At 40.2% G+C, this 19,361-nt stretch overlaps 1 protein-coding gene across 2 annotated transcripts in view; it reads left to right on the top strand.

Moving 5' to 3' along the window:
- The window catches only part of ARHGEF3 (Rho guanine nucleotide exchange factor 3), a gene marked incomplete at both ends in the record, with an annotated part of 279,852 nt that overhangs the window by 125,548 nt on the left and 134,943 nt on the right, over window positions 1-19,361 (top strand). For both annotated transcript variants that reach the window (XM_079713688.1, XM_079713691.1), the window contains one exon: window positions 7,033-7,095. In XM_079713688.1, the coding sequence (XP_079569814.1) occupies window positions 7,033-7,095 (63 nt within the window). The remainder of the gene's footprint in view (window positions 1-7,032; window positions 7,096-19,361) is intronic.

Raw genomic sequence — 19,361 nt, forward strand, 5'->3', positions numbered from 1 at the left:
TATTTAACTCTCACGATAACCTTAGTTATTTTATAGACAAGGAAACTGAGGTTCAGAGAGGCGAAGTGATGTGCTTAAGTTTCTATAACAAATAAATGGCATGATGAGGACGTGAACCCACAAATATAACCTTAGAACCCACCTAGCATCTTTAAACCACAGTTAGTGGCATGTGAGCACAAAATTGCATATTATGTTAGTTAAGATTTATTTACCAGCAGCTCAGAGAACACCATGGTTTCCAGGTTTTCTACCCCGTAAGCACATCAAAGAGTTTAGAAAAAAGGATCATGGTTCCTGGATGCTGGAAAAGGGAGGATATTTTAAAACTAAGGTATTAAAAATGGAGTAGGGGGTCCCTCTCAATTCTCTTACTCAGCCCTGAAGCTGAGACAGAGGAGAGATGAAATGTAGATCCTCTCCCTGCTGGAGCATGAGTTTAGTGAGTCAAGTTCCAGCTAAGGGCAAGTACAAGAACACAAAATCCTTTTGCTAACGTCTCCCTAAAGGAGGCGCAGATGAAAGGCCTCATCAGAGCCTCTGAAACCACCAAAGCTGTTTGCCAGCAAAGAGATAAATCAGAAAGGTTTGAGATCTGGTTTGAATTTAATAATTACAAATGACTAATCAGGGGCCATTTGCTGTCAAGTCAGGAGCTGCACTCTCTCCATCAGTGCATTTTTGCTGCTCTGGTCACTTGGTTATTAAATAGAAAAGCCCTGTGATTAAATCACAGGGCTGTTCTGACACTAATCAATTCAATCTCAGCCATTTAAAATTAAGTCAGGCCTTGCACTTGCCCTGTCTTTGTTTCAGAAGTGGGAACAACACACTGCAAACGTGACTGAAGGTATCCAGAGAGCATCCATTTATAACCCTGTGTGATGTGGGTAGCTAGAGGAGGGTCAGGCTGCATCCCAAGTCTCTTATCCATCATCCTGCAGGATCCCCCATCTCTAATGCCACCCCCCCCGCCTGCCTCTCAACGTAACTACAAAGCAGCAATGACAATAGTAGTAATAGTAATTATGGTAATAACCACAGTAGCAATAATAATTATCATTTTTTAATCTCTTGCCATATGCCCAGCCCTGTTCTAAATATTTTTTCTGCTTTAATCCTTCAAATAACCCTATGATGAAGAAATCAAAGTTTACAGAAATATTTTATAGACACTTATATATCTCACACACCTGGAACCTGCCTGGCCCGTAGTAGATCCTAGATAAATATTTGTTGAGTGAATGAAGGGATAGAGAGCAACTTGCCCAAGGTCACACCAAGGAGAAATGATCGAGCTGGATTCTGAACTCAGGTCTGTCTCGTTTAAGCTCTTTATTTCTTTGAGGTATGTAGTAAATGCCTTGTGAGCCTTTTTATATTGTTGTAAGACACACATTGTTTTAAATAAATATTTAAATTTATTTCATACTATTTATTATATTAATTTAAGTAAAACACACTTTGTTTTTAAACAATATTAAAAAAAAAATAGCACTGGATGGCAGGAGGATCAGTGGTTTGGGAACCAGGCTGGCGTAGAGAAAACTTCCCTCTCCAGCATTTACTGATTTTGTGACCGTGAGCAAGTCACTAAAGCCTTCCTAGGCTTCAGTGTTCTTCTCTGTACAAATGAACACCACCATGCTTACTTAGGCTGGGCTAAGGAGAAGCTAAAAAGGAACAGTCCTTTAAACAGTGAGCACAGTGCTTGACTCATAGCAGACACCCAGTTCCAGCATCCACTTCCCTCCACCTGTATATTGGAAGGTGATTCTCCTTTAAGACTCAAAACCTCAAAGGATCCCAAGATTTGGGTCTAGAGGGAATGGAACCTGAGCCTAGTAGGAATAAGGATAGGTTTGGACCCAGGGCCAGCTCTTCTGCAAATCCATCAGCTGAGGACAGGTAGGGTCAGTTCTCCTTGCAGAGAACGTTACCCAGAACCACAGAAAAAGTAATTGTTCCCAGACCATTTACTAATGAGATTTATTATTTTTTTTTAATTTAATTTTTTATTTTTGGCTGCATAGGGTCTTCGTTGCTGCTCACGGGCTTTCTCTAGTTGCTGCGAGCCAGGGCTACTCTTTGTTGCTGTAAGCGGGCTTCTCATTGCGGTGGCTTCTCTTGTTGTGGAGCATGGGCTTCAGTAGTTGTGGCTCATGGGCTCTAGAGCACAGGCTCAGTAGTTGTGGTGTGCGGGCTTAGTTGCTTCACGGCATGTGGGATCTTCCCGGACCAGGGATCGGACCCATGTCCCCTGCATTGGCAGGTGGATTCTTAACCACTGTGCCACCAGGGAAGTCCCACTGATGAGATTTAGATGTCTGCCTTGCTCTATCAGGAGGTAGGCAAGCCTAAAAGGAGATAGTCATAGAGTGGCCTGGAGAACAATGATGCATCGTGAAAGTGGATGGTGTCACCAGTAATGAGTCTCAGACAGAGTCCACCTCATCCATCCAGAGATACCTGTATCTCCATCAGAACTCATATCCATATATACAGAAGACTTTGCCCTGTTGCAAATTAACAAAGAGCCTCCTGGTTGTTTTTTGATCCAAGAAGCATGAGAAGGTTTTTCCAGCACCTAAGCACTTCTAGAAAGTGTCTCCATCAAATATGAAACCCACGGGGTGAAGAAATCAGATGGTACACTCACACCCTTTGTTCCCGTACATTCCCCTCTGTAACTGCCTTTCCTCCCTGCCTCAGACAGGTGTTCAGACAAAGGGTTCAGGTGCCTGTTAAGTTCATTTATGGTTTGGTTCAGCAGGCTGTTTCATTTCAGTTGAGGTATTATCAATCCTGGATTCCTTGCTCCTAAACCACAGAGGCTGAGTGCTCATGCTGTTTGTTGTTCAGGGCAGTGCATGGATGCTGCCTAGTCATGGGTGTGCCTCACCCTTGAACAGACATTCCTTCTCATAGGAGGAGTGGAAATCACCAGTATCGCACTTGGACCAATGTCTGAACAGCTGTAATTTTTTTTTAACGTGTCTATATATTTTAAGGAAAATAAATTCCCCTGCTGGTAAGGAAAAACTCTCTTATTTGAAAAGCAAAAATCGTAGCTTGAACTTGTATGTTTTGAGTCTCCAAGGAAATTCGAGGTTGAAGAATTTCAGCCTTCAGTGATCTTTGCTTTTGAGGTTTTGATTTAATTTTGGCAGCCAGGTGGTTAGCGGAAGGGGAGGGTGTCACCTCAAGAACACTGGCCTCCTTTATTTATTCTTTTTTTAGTCACTCATTCAGAAATTATTCATTGACCTACTGCTCAGCACTGGGCACTGGGGTTTAAAGTTATGTGCCCAAATCAGAGAGCCCAGACTACAGCACAGTCACTGAGCTCACCCAAGGCGCTTTGCTTTTCATGGTTGAAAGGGGAGTGGACTGTGCATTCACTTCAGTAAATTTGACAAGAATAACATGGTGGGTCTGTGGGTCTTCAAATAGGCTAAGAACCCGTGAAACCAAGTATGTAAATGGCAGATGTTTCACACACAGTGTCCTTCCTGTCTAGGAACTCCCCCAAGTCATCTGTCCATGGCTTCTGATGTACAGAGGAAGGGCTGTGCTGGGCTGGCAGAATGGGTGCCTGTTTGGTTCCCTCCATTCCTTCTACCTGCGCCCCCCTCCCTGAAGTTGGGTAATTGGTAAGGAAGACAAGCTTCTCAAAGGGAGCAGGGCCAAGGGCATCAACAACAACAACAACAACAACAACAAAAGTCAAGAAATACTCTTCTGGGGGAGTTGGCTAGGTACCAGGTACTGTACTGGGTTCTGGGAATGTGATCATGACAGACTATATCCTGACCTTCATTAGAAGGTCAACCAAAAACTAGAAAACAAAAAATTAAAGTATCTCTGTAAAGCGGGTCTCCCCTGCTAGTCTCTGTCTCAGCATATTATCTGACTTATTCACAGCAGAGATCACAATCTGTAATTATTTTGTTTTCTTTTTATTCACAATTAGAGGGCAAGGAGCATGCCTGGCTCATTCACTGCTGGATCCCGGGACCCAGAGCAGGGCCCTGCACATCAGAAGTGCTCGGTGAACATAGAGCGAATGAGCAAAAACTAAGTGACACTGTGAAATGTTTGCCTGGGCCCAAAGTTTAAACTTCAGGCTCCTTCTGTGTTGCTGGCCATGATCAGTCACCACCCGATGTAATGGGAATTGAAAAGAAAATCCACTTTGATAATCCATGCAGATTATATTTTATAAAATATGTGAGTTTCTTAAGGAGATCATTCTATCCCAGATTAACTGGCTGTGGTTTAATTTAAAAGGCCACTAGAGGACTTTTATCTTCTGGAAACATCTCAGGTTAGTGCTTAGGAGGCTGCATTCAAGCCCTGGGTGATGTATTGAGTTGGTCTCAAGAGGGCTGAGTGCCCGTGAGGGAAACAGCCTCTCTTAGTATCCCCTTTCCTTCACCAGAGTGGGCCTCTTGGGGTAACAGGCTATACTATTAAGATGTCATGTTGACAAGATCAATGAGCGCTCGAAATGGAATTGTAGCATCATAAAATTCCATAATCTGACAATACCAGGTAGCGGTTTTCATCTTTGTAGCTTATAGTTTGGGTAATACGTAATGGGAGCCACCATTTATTGTGCCCCTACTATGTGCCAGCCCTCATTCCAGGTGCCATATACACATCATTTATGATCCTCAGGACAGCCAGACCTGGTGGGTATTATTTCCACTTTACAGGTAACATCCCAGAGCCTCTGCCCTCTCATGGAATTTTCCAAGATTCCAGGTATAATTCTGGAGCCTCTCAAGGCAAGAGAAGCCAGACTCAGGAAAGGGCACAGGTTATCCCGGGCGGCAGGTCACCAACGCAGCTGTTCCCCACTTTTCTACCCCAGCACATGTTACTAATTGATGGCAGCCTTCTCTCATTTGCTATGCTGTGGAATCCTTCTCAGTACAGCACTCCAGGCATATGCTACCAGACATCCCAGATGGCAAATGAGTTGTAACCTATTTGCCAAGCATGCTTTAAATGGTGTGTGTGTGTGTGTGTGTGTGTGTGTGTAAAGGGTTTTGCCCTAGGAATTAGAATCCTGGATTCAGAGTGTTACACTGTAGCCATGTAACTTGGAATAGGTTGCTTATCTCTTCTGACCTCAGTTTATTTATCCATAGAATGGGAACTATCCCTTGCCATACATGCCTCCAAAAGTCACCATATAAATATAAGCCAGTGACTTGGCTTCAAAGACACCACAGTGCTGCTTTTAATTGTAACTGGATGATGAGGCAATATGGGTCATGTCCCTACACAAACATGAAGCATCCTCAAAAATGGCAAGCGGCTATCAGCATCTTCTCAAGACTCCTCCCATAGCCCCTTAGCAGAGTATTTGACTCCCTAAAAATCACATGGTGAACTTGTTAATGAAGATTCTTGGACACTGTCTCAGAATGGCTGATTGAGGATCCTGGCTCCTGGCATTGCATCTCTAAACTCTTACACTGCTCAAGTGGAATAATATATAGGATCTAGCATTCCATACTCTAGATAGAACCATGTTCACCTTTGGGATTTTAAATGTCTATGTAGCTGATGACAGAAAAAGAGGCCCCAGTCTCCTCCACATCTGTGTCTGACAAACTCTTATTCATCCTTCAGACCTATTCAGATGCCTTCTCCTCTAAGAAGATATCCCCAGATCCCACTAAGGCCAAACTAATTACTCCCTCACTGTGCTTCCAGAGTCCTCCAACCCACATTCTGAGCACCTACTATGTGCCAGGCACTCTGTTAAGTTCTAAAATGCATTACTGTATTTACTCCTCCCCCTTAGAGAATAAAAGCTAATGTTATCACTTCCAGCTTAGAGTTGAGAAAGGGTGACTCAGACAAGTGAAGTGACTTTCCCTAGGATAACTGGATCTTACTGCATTATAATCACATCAGAGTCTGTGTCTCCTACATGAATGTGAGTTCTTTAACTGTGGAAGTTGCTGATCTTGGCATTCCTGGGAGCAAACACAGGACTTAGCACATAACAGATGCTCAACAAATTTTTGTTGATGTGAAGAAATAATAGAACAGTTATAGTGAGACAGACAAGGACAGCTCTGGTTGCTTTCCAGTCTCTGCCTGTGTTCACACTCATCATCTGATAGAGGAGGAAGAGGAGGAGATGGTGGACTTCTTTGGGGGTTGAAGACTCCAGATATCTCTGGATTCCACTGTAACCTCATACCAGTGATTCTGGTCCTTTGGTGGCTTTCTGCCAAGTAGAATCAGGAGACTTAGCAAGTCACAAATTAGGGACTCAAGAAATACTTGCCTGATTGATTAAGCAGGGGATATAGAAGAGAGGCAAATGTATCTTTGAAGAGCTTTATTGTGTCTGTGGATGGAGTTTCTTTTCTTTTTATAAAGAGGATAATGTATTTTCCATACCCAACCTCATTGACTTCCTTGGTCATAAGTTCATTTCAAATATAATTTTCTTCAGTTCAAATAATGACTTTTGTGAACCTCGGTGTTTATGCCTAGAACATAGGAAAGTTGGAGAAGATGTCTAAGGTTCTTTCCAGCATTCTGGTTCTGTGATTACATCAGCACCCTGGACGATTAGAACAAATTTAAATTACCCAAGTACAAAGCAGCTCTAAAAATGGAATATCTTTAAGTGAATTAGATTTTATTTCCAGTCTAATCTCTTCTTCCAAGTTAAAAAAAATCTGAACTTTGTGTCTAACTTTCTAAGCCTTGATATACAGAGACATTTAGGAAAAAAGAAAAAAGGAAATTTAAAGAGAAACAAACTGTAGCAGCATGAATAAGAACAATAATGCAAACCAATTATCCTAGAGCTTGATAGTTTCCCGTAATTTCTTAGGCTTTCTTAGAACTATTCATTTACATAGCTTGGTTAAAGGTTTTGCATAACATGGTAGAAATGATAAGGATTACATGTGCTATTTGATGGCATTTTTTTCTTTCCTTAATCAAAGCCATAATCCTTGTTTACATTTGAACTTTGTTTTATCGTTTGTTTCACAGCGAAAACGGAAGCAGAGCGCCCAGGATGAAGATGCCGTTAGCCTTTGTAGTCTTGATATAAGTGTAAGTACAGTCCTTCCTGTGTCCCTGCCATGAGAATACTTTTCATCTCTGAATGTATTTGTTAATATGCTGTGTGCTTTAAGTGGGCTTCCAGGATCCAACTGTGGAAGTTGCAACCTGGGAGGAAACTCTAAAAAAAACATTTCATTTTACTGGAGAAAGCTGTGTTGCCAACTTAAACTTCAAAGCCAAGCTGTTTATTGCCTGTGTCTTTTCTCTCATAAAATGAGTTATGAAGTCAGTACATCTGTGTAGAATCTAGATAAATGCTGCTGTGCCATGTTAGAGGCTTGGTCCAGAACATGGACCAGATGTTTGTCCCCTTTGGGGGAAGTTGGCAGGTTGGCCCAATTCAGGCATCTGGTGGCTCAAAGGCCAGAAGAAGTCTCTAGCAACATGGCTGAGGGAGTGGCTTTGGATTCAACAGCTCTTAGTTTGAATCAAGATTCTATACTTAACAATTGTGTGACCCCTATCCTCACCTCTATTTCCTCATCTGGAGAAGACTTAACCTAACAGGATTGTTGTGAGGATCAAACAAAACAATAAAAGTGAGACTACCAAGCACATTGCCTGGTACATACTAGGCACCCACCAAATGCTAACCTCATTGTGTTTTCCTTTAAAAACAGAAGTTTGCAAGAGTTGTTTAAGTGACCTAGTAGTTGTGTGCTAGTGATGACTGAGGTTAAAAGCTTTCTTGGATTTTTCAGGCCCACATCCTTGGATGCTTAATTTTAGTAGCTTTCTTTGCATGGCCTCCTTGTCTCCCTACTGACACAATTGAAAAGCCTACCTGGGCTTCTGATGCTCCCATCACCAGGGGCTGGGGGAACCCTCCCTAGGCTCCCCATGTCTATTCACCTTTCACACTCCCTTGAAGTTTAATCATTGTGCACAGTGGATCCATCTAACATTAGGCCCTGGTCTTTCTCCTCTACAGAGGCCACAAAAGTCATTGTTGTGAGATGAGGCTTCTATGCTAAGAATTAAGAACTGGGTCATTGGCCTGGCTCTGCCTATAACTAATGATGTAACCTTGGAAGTCACTCTCTCTGGGCCTCATCTGTTAAAAAGATAGATTTGAGATCAAGTCTTCTAAAACCATGGTGAAAATTTGAAACTTCATTGAACACAGATTATTGGGTTCTCATCTGATGACATTTATTTACCAATATAACAGTGCTCTCTTAGTTATTTTTAATTGTGGCAGAGTTTTCTGTGATGCAAACAGCCATCATGGAGTGAGCCTGAGCTAGCATTAATGTACTTGCACATCTTTATTTTACCATATGGTGTTTGTTCCAGTCTTTAGACCATGAGGTTGATGGAGTTGGACCAGTTATTAGGTTGCCATGGTAACAGGACAAAAAAGATGATGGTCTTCTGGGTTTTACTTTACTCACTGAATGTTTTATTGTTGACAAGTGAAGTCTTTGGAACTTCCCTTATTGGCAACAACTTTTTGGTGTTTGAATGTTTTCAATTTTGTGGCAATTATTAGAATCATTGATGTTCAGAATATATAGAGCCCTTAGCCATCATGTTGTCCAATCCCCTCACTTTGAAAATGAAGAAGTAAAAGCCCAGGGAGGTGTAGTGATTTAATAAGATCTTAATCTAGGTCATTTCTAAGATCATGCCTATTATACGCTTTTCCTCAACTATGATTATTTTTCAGTAAAACATGTCTCTAGAAGCTTTATTCAAAGAACCACTAAACTCTCTTATATGAAAGGATTATTTGCAACCACTTGTTGTGATATGGTTTTTGTGCTGATTGGCATCCATGACCTTGCCTTCTTGTCAAAGTCATCTAAGCTCATGTAATGAATAATTTGATGTCTTTTCTCCTTATGCAGCTGCAGAAGGTATTTCTCTCTCTCTTTTTCTCTCCCTCTCTCTGTCCTTCTCTCTCTCCCTCTCTCTCTCTAACCATCTCATATCATGTTTTGTCACAGTTAAGAGAGAGACTTTTATGGAAAAGAAGTCTGCCTTTGTGCTCAAGGAGTCAGCTATGGCCAAACTCCTTTCTGATTTGCCTGACATTTTTCCTGAATCTTGGCAAATAGATTCCAGAACCGGGGCAGAGTTTCCTCCAAATATTGTCACATAGTATTATAATCATTATAAAACTTAGAAGAATCCTAGAAGTTGTTGGAGGACATGAAAAATGGTGTTTTGCAGTTTTACTGACAATCCAAGCTGTATGGAGATGACAGGATGTGTGACATATCCAAATGTGGCCATGGAGGAAGTGTCACTAATTTTCAGTGCCTTGCACCTAACAGGCACTCAGTAGAGATGACTTGAATTGAATGAAGTAGTGGGTGGAACCACTCACGAGAAGATTGTAGCCATAAAGGCTACAATGTCTAAATAAATATCTGAGTCCAATAAATTAACTTCTCTAATACATAAATGGCTTTGTAGTCTCCCTAAAGGTGCTTTTAAATGGTGATATTCAGTAGTCACAGTCCCTTAACTAACCAGCAGCATTAATGAAGAGTTGTTTTGAGCCTGTTTCTTAGTGTAGTGGAAAGTATCTGAAAAAAAGGTGGGTTCCAATGGATGACTCATACTGGAGGATGTGAGGGTTTGGGAAAGTAGTATTAGTAACTCTCAATTTTGATTCCACTTAATAAGTGGAAAGATGTTCACCATATGTGTGCTTTGAACAAGAAGTTGCTAGATGGGGGACGGGGGTCTTTGGGGGATCATGGTCAGGTTTCCATTGAGTCCTAGCCCCATGCTGCACAGCGAGCTCTTGGTAAATACTTATTGGTTGATGAATTTTAACAACAACAAAACAAAAAGCAAAAAAACCCAGTGAGCCTTCCTAGTGTGTATGTGGAATTCAACACACATACCCCCCTTAAAGAACTATATCTGTGACGTAAAGTTGGGAAATGTTAACACAGAAACTTTCCCCCTTTGATTAAAAAGCATATATAGGTGTCTGAGTGATGATAACACCAAACATTCCCATTGACATCTTGCTTTATTTTAAAGCGTCAGATGGCAATTCTGATAGGTACCTGGAAGGGAGTTTTCCTTCTAAACTCCTCTGCAACCTCCTATTGAACTTGGGCTTAGAGACCAAACAGGAGTGTGTAAGCTAAGAAAAGAGCTTATCTTTACAGAAAGGGGATCCTCAATTGTTTGAGGTGGGGGGGTGTTATGGACTCTTTTGAGAATCTGGTGATAACACTGGGCTCCAGAAAACTTTACAGGATTGATGTGTGACGTCATGGGCCCCAGGGAGCCCAGCCAAGACCCCACGTTAGGAGTTCCTCTTAAAAAGGAAATTGGAAGGGTCTTAAGGCATGGTGACGTATCTCCACAGAATTATTTTCCCACCCTCCACCTCCAGCACTTGGCGAAAAATGAATTGTGACTGGAGAGTCCACACTAGTTGACAATATAATTGGTGTCTATTTTTTCCCACCACTTTATCCAATCCGCTGGCTGAGCCCCCAGCTTCCTGGCAGGATAGAACGCAAACTATTACAGGAAAAAAAAAAAAAAGCCAACTATATTTTTGAGTACTTTTGAAAACAACTTGCAGAGTGGAGAATGCTCCCAGCAGCCACCTACAAATCTCCTCTCACATCAGAGGATATGAGTGGGATGGTTTCAGGGACATCGCTTCCCCCACAGCACTTTTCCAGTTTAAATTCTAGTGGGTGAGAGATGCCTGAGGGAAGAGCTGGGTTTCATGTTCCCTCAAGAAAGGCCCTTAGGGCCTCCCTGGTGGCGCAGTGGTTGAGAGTCCGCCTGCCGATGCAGGGGATACGGGTTCGTGCCCCGGTCTGGGAGGATCCCATATGCCGCGGAGCGGCTGGGCCCGTGAGCCATGGCTGCTGAGCCTGCGCATCCGGAGCCTGTGCTCCGCAACGGGAGAGGCCACAACAGTGAGAGGCCCGCATACCACAAAAAAAAAAAAAAAAAAGAAAGGCCCTTGGCAGAGGAGCCAGGTGTGCCCCTGACACAGGGCACTGCTTAGCACCAAGCATCCTTTATCAAAAAACATATGAGTTTTGGTGTGGGCGTAAAAATAGTTTCCTGTGAAGAAACAACGTAAAAGATAAAAAGGAATATGTGTTCTCTGTAGAAAATTTGGAAAATGTGAACAATAGAATTCACTGATACTCTCACCTCAAAAGTAGTGGCTACATTTTGATGTACCACCTTCCTGACATTATACACACACTCACTTAAAACTTTTTCATTGCAGACATACAAAATGGTATAAAGGATAATATAAAATTCCATGTAGCTACCAATGCAAATGAAGAAATACGCCCTTAACAACAACGCCACAGGCCCTTGTAAACCACTTTCTCTGCTGAGTTTAATGTTAATTGTTGCCTTCCCTGTCTATAAACTTGCTATGTACATGTATCCCTAAATGGCACATATATTTTCAACCGACTTTTTTTTTTTTTTTTTTTTTGCGGGTTCGCAGGCCTCTCACTGTTGTGGCCTCTCCTGTTGCGGAGCACAGGCTCCGGACGCGCAGGCTCAGCGGCCATGGCTCACGGGCCCAGCCGCTCCGTGGTATGTGGGATCTTCCCGGACCGGGGCACGAACCCGTGTCCCCTGCATCGGCAGGTGGACTCTCAACCACTCCGCCACCAGGGAAGCCCTCAACCGACTTTTAAAGTTTTATATAAGCACACAGTTTTAAGAAATTGATATCATAACACATATTAATTTATTCCTGTATTTTCCATTTACTATATTGAGATCGTGTCACCACATCCTGAAATATTCTTCAAGAACATTATTTTAAGTAACCATACCTTGTCAAATGGATGCATCAGATTTATTTAACCAGTCCTTCCTTGGATATTTAGATAAGTTACAATTTTTCACTATTATAAGTAACACTGTTGGGCATCCAAGAATATCTTTGTGTGATCTTTTATCAGTAGGATAAAATATAAAATGCCTGGCTAAAAGGGAATGAATCTTTTTTAAACCTGTGAACAGCTTTATACCCCTTCTGGCAGTGAAAGGTAGAAATGCAGTTCAGAGCAGCTGAGTGTCTTGTACGGAAACTCAGAATGGGGGATTGTTTTCAGTTTTCTCTCCCACATCACTCTTTCAACTATATTGCTGGTTCCTTGCTAAGTGTAAGTTTAGATGGGACATTTGCTTACACCCCTTCTTCAGGAGGAGCCCCTTCTGTTGCCCCTGGCAGGGCCCAGGCCTTGCCTGTGCTTTCCAATTACTTACCCTGTTATATGGATGCTCAAAGCGCAAGAGTTGATATACTGATAGAGGGGGAAGCTTTCCTGTCTCGATGAAGCTAAATGACATTTCATCGCTAGGATATGTTAAACTAGACATGGAACAGCAGCAGGATTATATTATCTCTGCTCAGCAGAGTCCAGATAATTAAAAAAGATACCATTTCTGTGGTTTTGTTTCTCTTGGTCTGTCCTGGAACTTGCTAACTGGGGAGATTAGCCTTGCCCTGGCCAGTGTGAGGCCTTGATGAATTATGTGGGAGATTTTAATAATGCTCTTATCGCTGAGGAGACCAGGCCTGCCCTTGAGACTAGGTTGTCAGTAGCGCATACCTGTGTTTAACCTGATGACATTTTTTCTATTTGGGATTTATGATCTGCTCTTGCTGCCTACGAAATTATTTGGGCCTAAGGTAGTGGAGACCCTATGTTGAGTCCCAACCCAAGTCTCTGATGGCAGATGTGCTTATTGTTGACACAGGCACATTTTATCATGCCTTTGGCCTAATTGATTGGGTTGTGGACTGTAATCATTTCGCCGTGTACTCACTGTGGTCTTTTCTCTGTGATCCACCTCTTGAAAAGCACAGTGACAAAAAAATTCCAAGGAACTTCAGGACACACTCTCAGAAGTTAATGATGTAACAAAGTGTCCATCATCATTAATTGCTCCCCTTCAGTGACCCCCATGGGGCCCATGATTATTGAGGGTTCCTGTGTTCTGAGAATACCTATTTGTTAGAATTTGTTATCAGAATTACAAACTTTGGAGCTTAGAGACTAAGCATCAGTCTGTACCTCAATTTCCTCACCTATAAACTGAAATAGTAGCAGTGCCTTGCCTTGGAGTTGTAAGGACTAAAATGAGTTAATTCATGTAAAGCACTTAGTGCCTGGCCCCTGGGTAAGCACAAAACATATTAGCAATTGAGCTGTAGATTTCATAATACAAAATTGATTTTATGGTTAAATTTGAGGGTGTTTATTGTTGGTACAAGTGTCCCATACATAGAACTGATTATGAAATTTAAAAAAAAATACCAGGATATAAAGAGATGTATATGAGGAGTTTTATTACAGCATTTTTAAATAATAGCCAAAAGCTGGAAACAGCATGAATGACCAAATTATATGGAGACTTGTAAATATATTACAAAATATAAGTGTAAAACACAATTACAGAGCACATTACTATATAAGTTATGCCTCTAGATGTTTATATATATTTGTCCACATGAAGGAATAAGCATGGAAGAACATACAGTACATTGTGGATAGTGGTTACATTGGGAGAAAGGGATTATAGGAAGGGGTGGTTGAGTTCCAGGGGTTCTTAACCTTTCGCATGTTGTGAAAGCTATGAACCTTCCCCCCCTCAAGACTATTTATATGTGCTTAAATTAAAATACATAAGATTAGAACAAAACCCAGTTGTACTGAAATACAGTTATCAAAATATTTAAAAACAAATTTGTGGTAAGAGTTACATGTGTGCTTCTTAATTAATGCGTTAAGTAACAAGATCGATCTGGCAACAAATCTAATAACTAATATACCTTCCATGAGATGATAAGAGTAAATGATATTTTGAAATACCCACGCCAACCACACTGTGATTTGAAAACATAGTGATTTCCGTGGTGACAAAGTCACAGGTCTGCTAATGCTTCTGTGATTTGTGGTCTCCACTCATACTTGGAAGGAAATGCTACATTTTGCTTGTTAGTAAAACTGAAGATGTGTTTTTTTCCATCCAAACTCACTGAATTGAATCCATGGACTCCGGAGGATTTTAGATTAAGAATCCCTGTTTAAGATACTCAATCTGTTATGATAAGCTTTGTATTATATTACTTTCGTAATTCAAATGACTAAAATTTTTTAAAAATACAACAAATATAATCAGTTTGACCTGTTAATATACGAGGTTGTTAGTGTTTTAAAAGGGGGAATGTAAAACATTATATAAAAGCAAGGGATGGTAATGATGATGATAATGTTTTTAGGAAGACCTTGCAATAACCGTTAAATCAATTCTCTCTACTTGGTGTTTATATTTTTCTTTGAGACCAGCTTGGCTTTTTGAAATAGATGACTTAAATCACCCCAGTAGTTTAGTAGAAGATCTTTTGTGCTTTTTCTGCAATTGGAAAATAATTTTAGGGTAGAAAAGTGTTCTTATTTTTTAAAAATGAATACTGAAGTATTTAGAATGTCATGATATCTGTAATTTACTTTTTTTAAAAATTTATTTAATTAATTAATTATTATTATTGTTTTTTGGCTACGTTGGGTCTTCATTGCTGTGCTCAGACTTTTTCTAGTTGCAGTTGCAAGGGTAGCAGGGGCTACCCTTGGTTGCGGTGCGTGGGCTTCTCATTGCGGTGGCTTCTCTTGTTGTGGAGCACAGGCTCTAGGTACGCGGGCTTCAGTAGTTGTGGCACGTAGGCTCAGTAGTTGTGGCTCACGGGCTCTAGAGTAAAGGCTCAGTAGTTGTGGTGCATGGGCCTAGTTGTTCCGCGGCATGTGGGATCTTCCCGGACCAGGGCTCGAACCCGTGTCCCCTGCATTGGCAGGCAGATTCTTAACCACTGTGCCACCAGGGAAGCCCTGTAATTTACTTTTGAATACTTTATCGTAAGTTATAAAGTGAGTATTTTTAAAAGAAAAAAATTATTTTTAATTACACAAGCAACACTGCATATATATTTGCATAATTTTAAAAAAATCAGGCAACAGAGATAGAGCTGACTGCCCCTTAACCATCCACGGTCCCACTTACCTTCTTAGGTATAATCCTGGTTATCAATTTAGTCTCCTCCCAGATATTTAAATATATTTAGATATATAGATAGATACAGCTATAAAAATTAGCTTGTGGTGGCTTTGTAAAGACATGTGTTGTCATTTTTTGTTTTACTCTGCAATTTGCTTTTTTTTTTCTTTTAAATTGTCTATTTTTTAGAGCAATTTTAGGTTCACAGCAAAATTAAGCAGAAAGTACAGAGAATTTCCACGTAGCCTCTGCCCCCACACGTGCACAGCCTCCCCCTAATATTGACATCCCCTGCCAAAGTGGTACATTGTGACAACTGATGAACTTACATAGACACATCATTATTACCCACAGTCCATAGTTTACATTAGGGTTCACTCAGTGTTGTGCATTCTGTGGGTATGACAAATGTGTGATGATATATCCACCATTATGGTATCTTACAGAATAGTTTTACTGCCCTAAAGATGCCCTGTGCTCTGCATATTCATCTCCTCCTCTTCCCAGCCCCTGGCAACCACTGATCTTTTTTCCTTTTACAGAATGTTATACAGTATGTAGCCTTTTCAGACTGGCTTTTTTCATGCAGTAATATCCATTAAGTTTCCTCCATGTCTTTTTGTGGCTTGAGAACTCATTTCTTTTTTTTTTTAATCATGGAAATAATATTCCATTGTATGGATATACCATGTTTATTTATCCATTTGCCTAGTGAAGTATATGTCTCATTGTATTAGCTGCTGCTTATTTTTGCATAAGACAAATGGGTCATAGTTTACTTTAACGTGATTCTCCATTGAGGGACATTTTTGTTTTTTCCAATATTTCCCAGTTACAAACAATGACCCTCCTCATATTCCAGAGCAAGTAGTAAGGTAGATGCAAAAAAGTACCTGTGGACACTTCCTATTTTAATGTTAGTGTGAATAATATTAAACTGCCATTTTACAGTTCAGCTTCTTGTGCAAACAATTAAAAACCAAACTGTTACCAAATGCAGATCTGAACAGGCTGTGAAAATTAGTGGAGAGGGAAACTTATTTTGTCTCCATCATGTAGGCTTTATTTATTTATTTATTTACATGTTTGTTCATTTATTTATCTATTTATTTATTTTTGCTGCCTTATTTTTTTTAACATCTTTATTGGAGTATAATTGCTTTACAATGGTGTGTTAGTTTCTGCTTTATAACAAAGTGAATCAGCTATACATATACATATATCCCTATATCTCCTCCCTCTTGTGTCTCTCTCCCACCCTCCCTATCCCAGACCTCTAGGTGGTCACAAAGCACCAAGCTGATCTCCCTGTGCTATGTGGCTGCTTCCCACTAGCTATCTATTTTACATTTGGTAGTGTATATATGTACATGCCACTCTCTCACTTTGTCCCAGCTTACCCTTCCCACTCCCCGTGTCCTCAAGTCCATTCTCTACATCTGTGTGTTTATTCCTGTCATGCCCATAGGTTCATTACAACCATTTTTTTTTTTTAGATTCCATATATATGTGTTAGCGTACAGTATTTTTCTCTTTCTGACTTACTTCACTCTGTATGACAGACTCTAGGTCCATACACCTCACTACAAATAACTCAATTTCATTTCTTTTTATGGTTGAGTAATATTCCATTGTATATATGTGCGACATCTTCTTTATCCATTCATCTGTCAATGGACACTTAGGCTGCTTCCATGTCCTGGCTATTGTAAATAGAGCTGCAATGAACATTGTGGTACATGACTCTTTTTGAATTATGTAGTGGGATTTCTGGGTCGTATGGTAGGTCTATTTTTAGTTTTTTAAGGAGCCTCCATACTGTTCTCCATAGTGGCTGTATCAATTTACATTCCCACCAACAGTGCACGAGGGTTCCCTTTTCTCCACACCCTCTTCAGCATTTATTGTTCATAGATTTTTTTGATGATGGCCATTCTGATTGGTGTGAGGTGATACCTCATTGTAGTTTTGATTTGCATTTCTCTAATGATTAGTGATGTTGAGCATCCTTTCATGTGTTTGTTGGCAATCTGTATATCTTCTTTGGAGAAATGTCTATTTAGGTCTTCTGTCCATTTTTGGATTGGGTTGTTTGGTTTTTTGATATTGAGCTACATGAGCTGCTTGTATATTTTGGAGGTTAAGCCTCTGTCAGTTGCTTCATTTGCAAATATTTTCTCCCATTCTGAGGGTTGTCTTTTCATCTTGTTTGTGGTTTCCTTTGCTGTGCAAAAGCTTTTAAGTTTCATTAGGTCCCATTTGTTTATTTTTTTTATTTGCATCACTCTAGGAGGTGGGTCAAAAAGGGTCTTGCTGTGATTTATATCATAGAGTGTTCTGCCTATGTTTTCCTCTAAGAGTTTGATAGTGTCTGGCCTTACATTTAGGTCTTGAATCCATTTTGAGTTTCTTTTTGTGTATAGTGTTAGGGAGTGTTCTAATTTCATTCTTTTACATGTAGCTGTCCAGTTTTCCCAGCACCACGTATTGAAGAGACTGTCTTTTCTCCATTGTATATTCTTGCCTCCTTTATCAAAGGTAAGGTGACCATATGTGCGTGGGTTTATCTCTGGGCTTTCTATCCTGTTCCATTGATCTATGTTTCTGTTTTTGTGCCAGTACTATACTGTCTTGATTACTGTAGCTTTGTAGCATAGTCTGAAGTCAGGGAGCCTGATTCCTCCAGCTCTGTTTTTCTTTCTCAAGATTGCTTTGGCTATTCGGGGTCTTTTGTGGTTCCATACAAATTGCGAAATTTTTTGTTCTAGTTCTGTGGAAAATGCCATTGGTAGTTTGATAGAGATTCCATAGAATCTGTAGATTGCCTTGGGTAGTATAGTCATTTTCACAATGTTGATTCTTCCAATCCAAGAACATGGTATATCTCTCCATCTGTTTGTATCATCTTTAATTTCTTTCATCAGTGTCTTATACTTTTCTGCATGCAGATCTTTTGTCTCCTTACGTAGGTTTATTCCTAGGTATTTTATTCTTTTTGTTGCAGTGGTAAATGGGAGTGCTTCCTTAATTTCTGTTTCAGATTTTTCATTATTAATGTATAGGAATGCAAGAGATTTCTGTGCGTTAATTTTGTATCCTGCTACTTTACCAAATTCATTGATTAGCTGTAGTAGTTTTCTGGTAGCATCTTTAGGATTCTCTGTGTATAGTATCATGTCATTTGCAAACAGTGACAGTTTTACTTCTTCTTTTCCGATTTGTATTCCTTTTATTTCTTTTTCTTCTCTGATTGCTGTGACTAAAACTTCCAAAACTATATTGAATAATAGTGGGGAGAATGGACAACCTTGTGTTGTTCTTGATCTTAGAGGAAATGGTTTCAGTTTTTCACCATGGAGAACGATGTTGGCTGTGGGTTTGTCATATATGGCCTTTCCCTCTGTGCCTACTTTCTGGAGGGTTTTTATCATAAATAGGTGTTGAATTTTGTCAAAAGCTTTTTCTGCATCTATTGAGATCATATGGTTTTTCTCCTTCAGTATGTTAATATGGTTTATCACATTGATTGATTTGCATGTATTGAAGAATCCTTGCATTCCTGGGATAAACCCCACTTGATCATGGTATATGATCGTTTTATTGTGCTGTTGTATTCTGTTCGTGAGTATTTCGTTGAGGATTTTTGCATCTATGTTCATCAGTGATGTTGGCCTGTAGTTTTCTTTCTTTGTGACATCTTTGTCTGGTTTTGGTATCAGGGTGATGGTGGCCTCATAGAAAGAGTTTGGGAGTGTTCCTCCCTCTGCTATATTTTGGAAGAGTTTGAGAAGGATAGGTGTTAGCTCTTCTCTAAATGTTTAATAGAATTCACCTGTGAAGCCATCTGGTCCTGGGCTTTTGTTTGTTGGAAGATTTTTAATCACAGTCTCAATTTCAGTGCTTGTGATTGGTCTGTTTATATTTTCTGTTTACTCCTGGTTCAGTCTCAGAAGGTCGTACTTTTCTAGGAATTTGTCCATTTCTTCCAGGTTGTCCATTTTATTGGCATATAGTTGCTTGCAGTAGTCTCTCATGATTGTTTGTATTTCTGCAGTGTCATTTGTTACTTCTTTTTCATTTCTAATTCCATTGATTTGAGTCTTCTCCCTTTTTTTTTTTGATGAGTGTGGCTAGTGGTTTATCAATTTTGTTTGTCTTCTCAAAGAACCAACTTTTAGTTTTATTGATCTTTGCTATCGTTTCCTTCATTTCTTTTTCATTTATTTCTGATCTGA

Source organism: Hyperoodon ampullatus (assembly GCF_949752795.1).
Source record: "Hyperoodon ampullatus genome assembly, chromosome: 10".
Lineage (NCBI taxonomy): Eukaryota > Metazoa > Chordata > Mammalia > Artiodactyla > Ziphiidae > Hyperoodon > Hyperoodon ampullatus.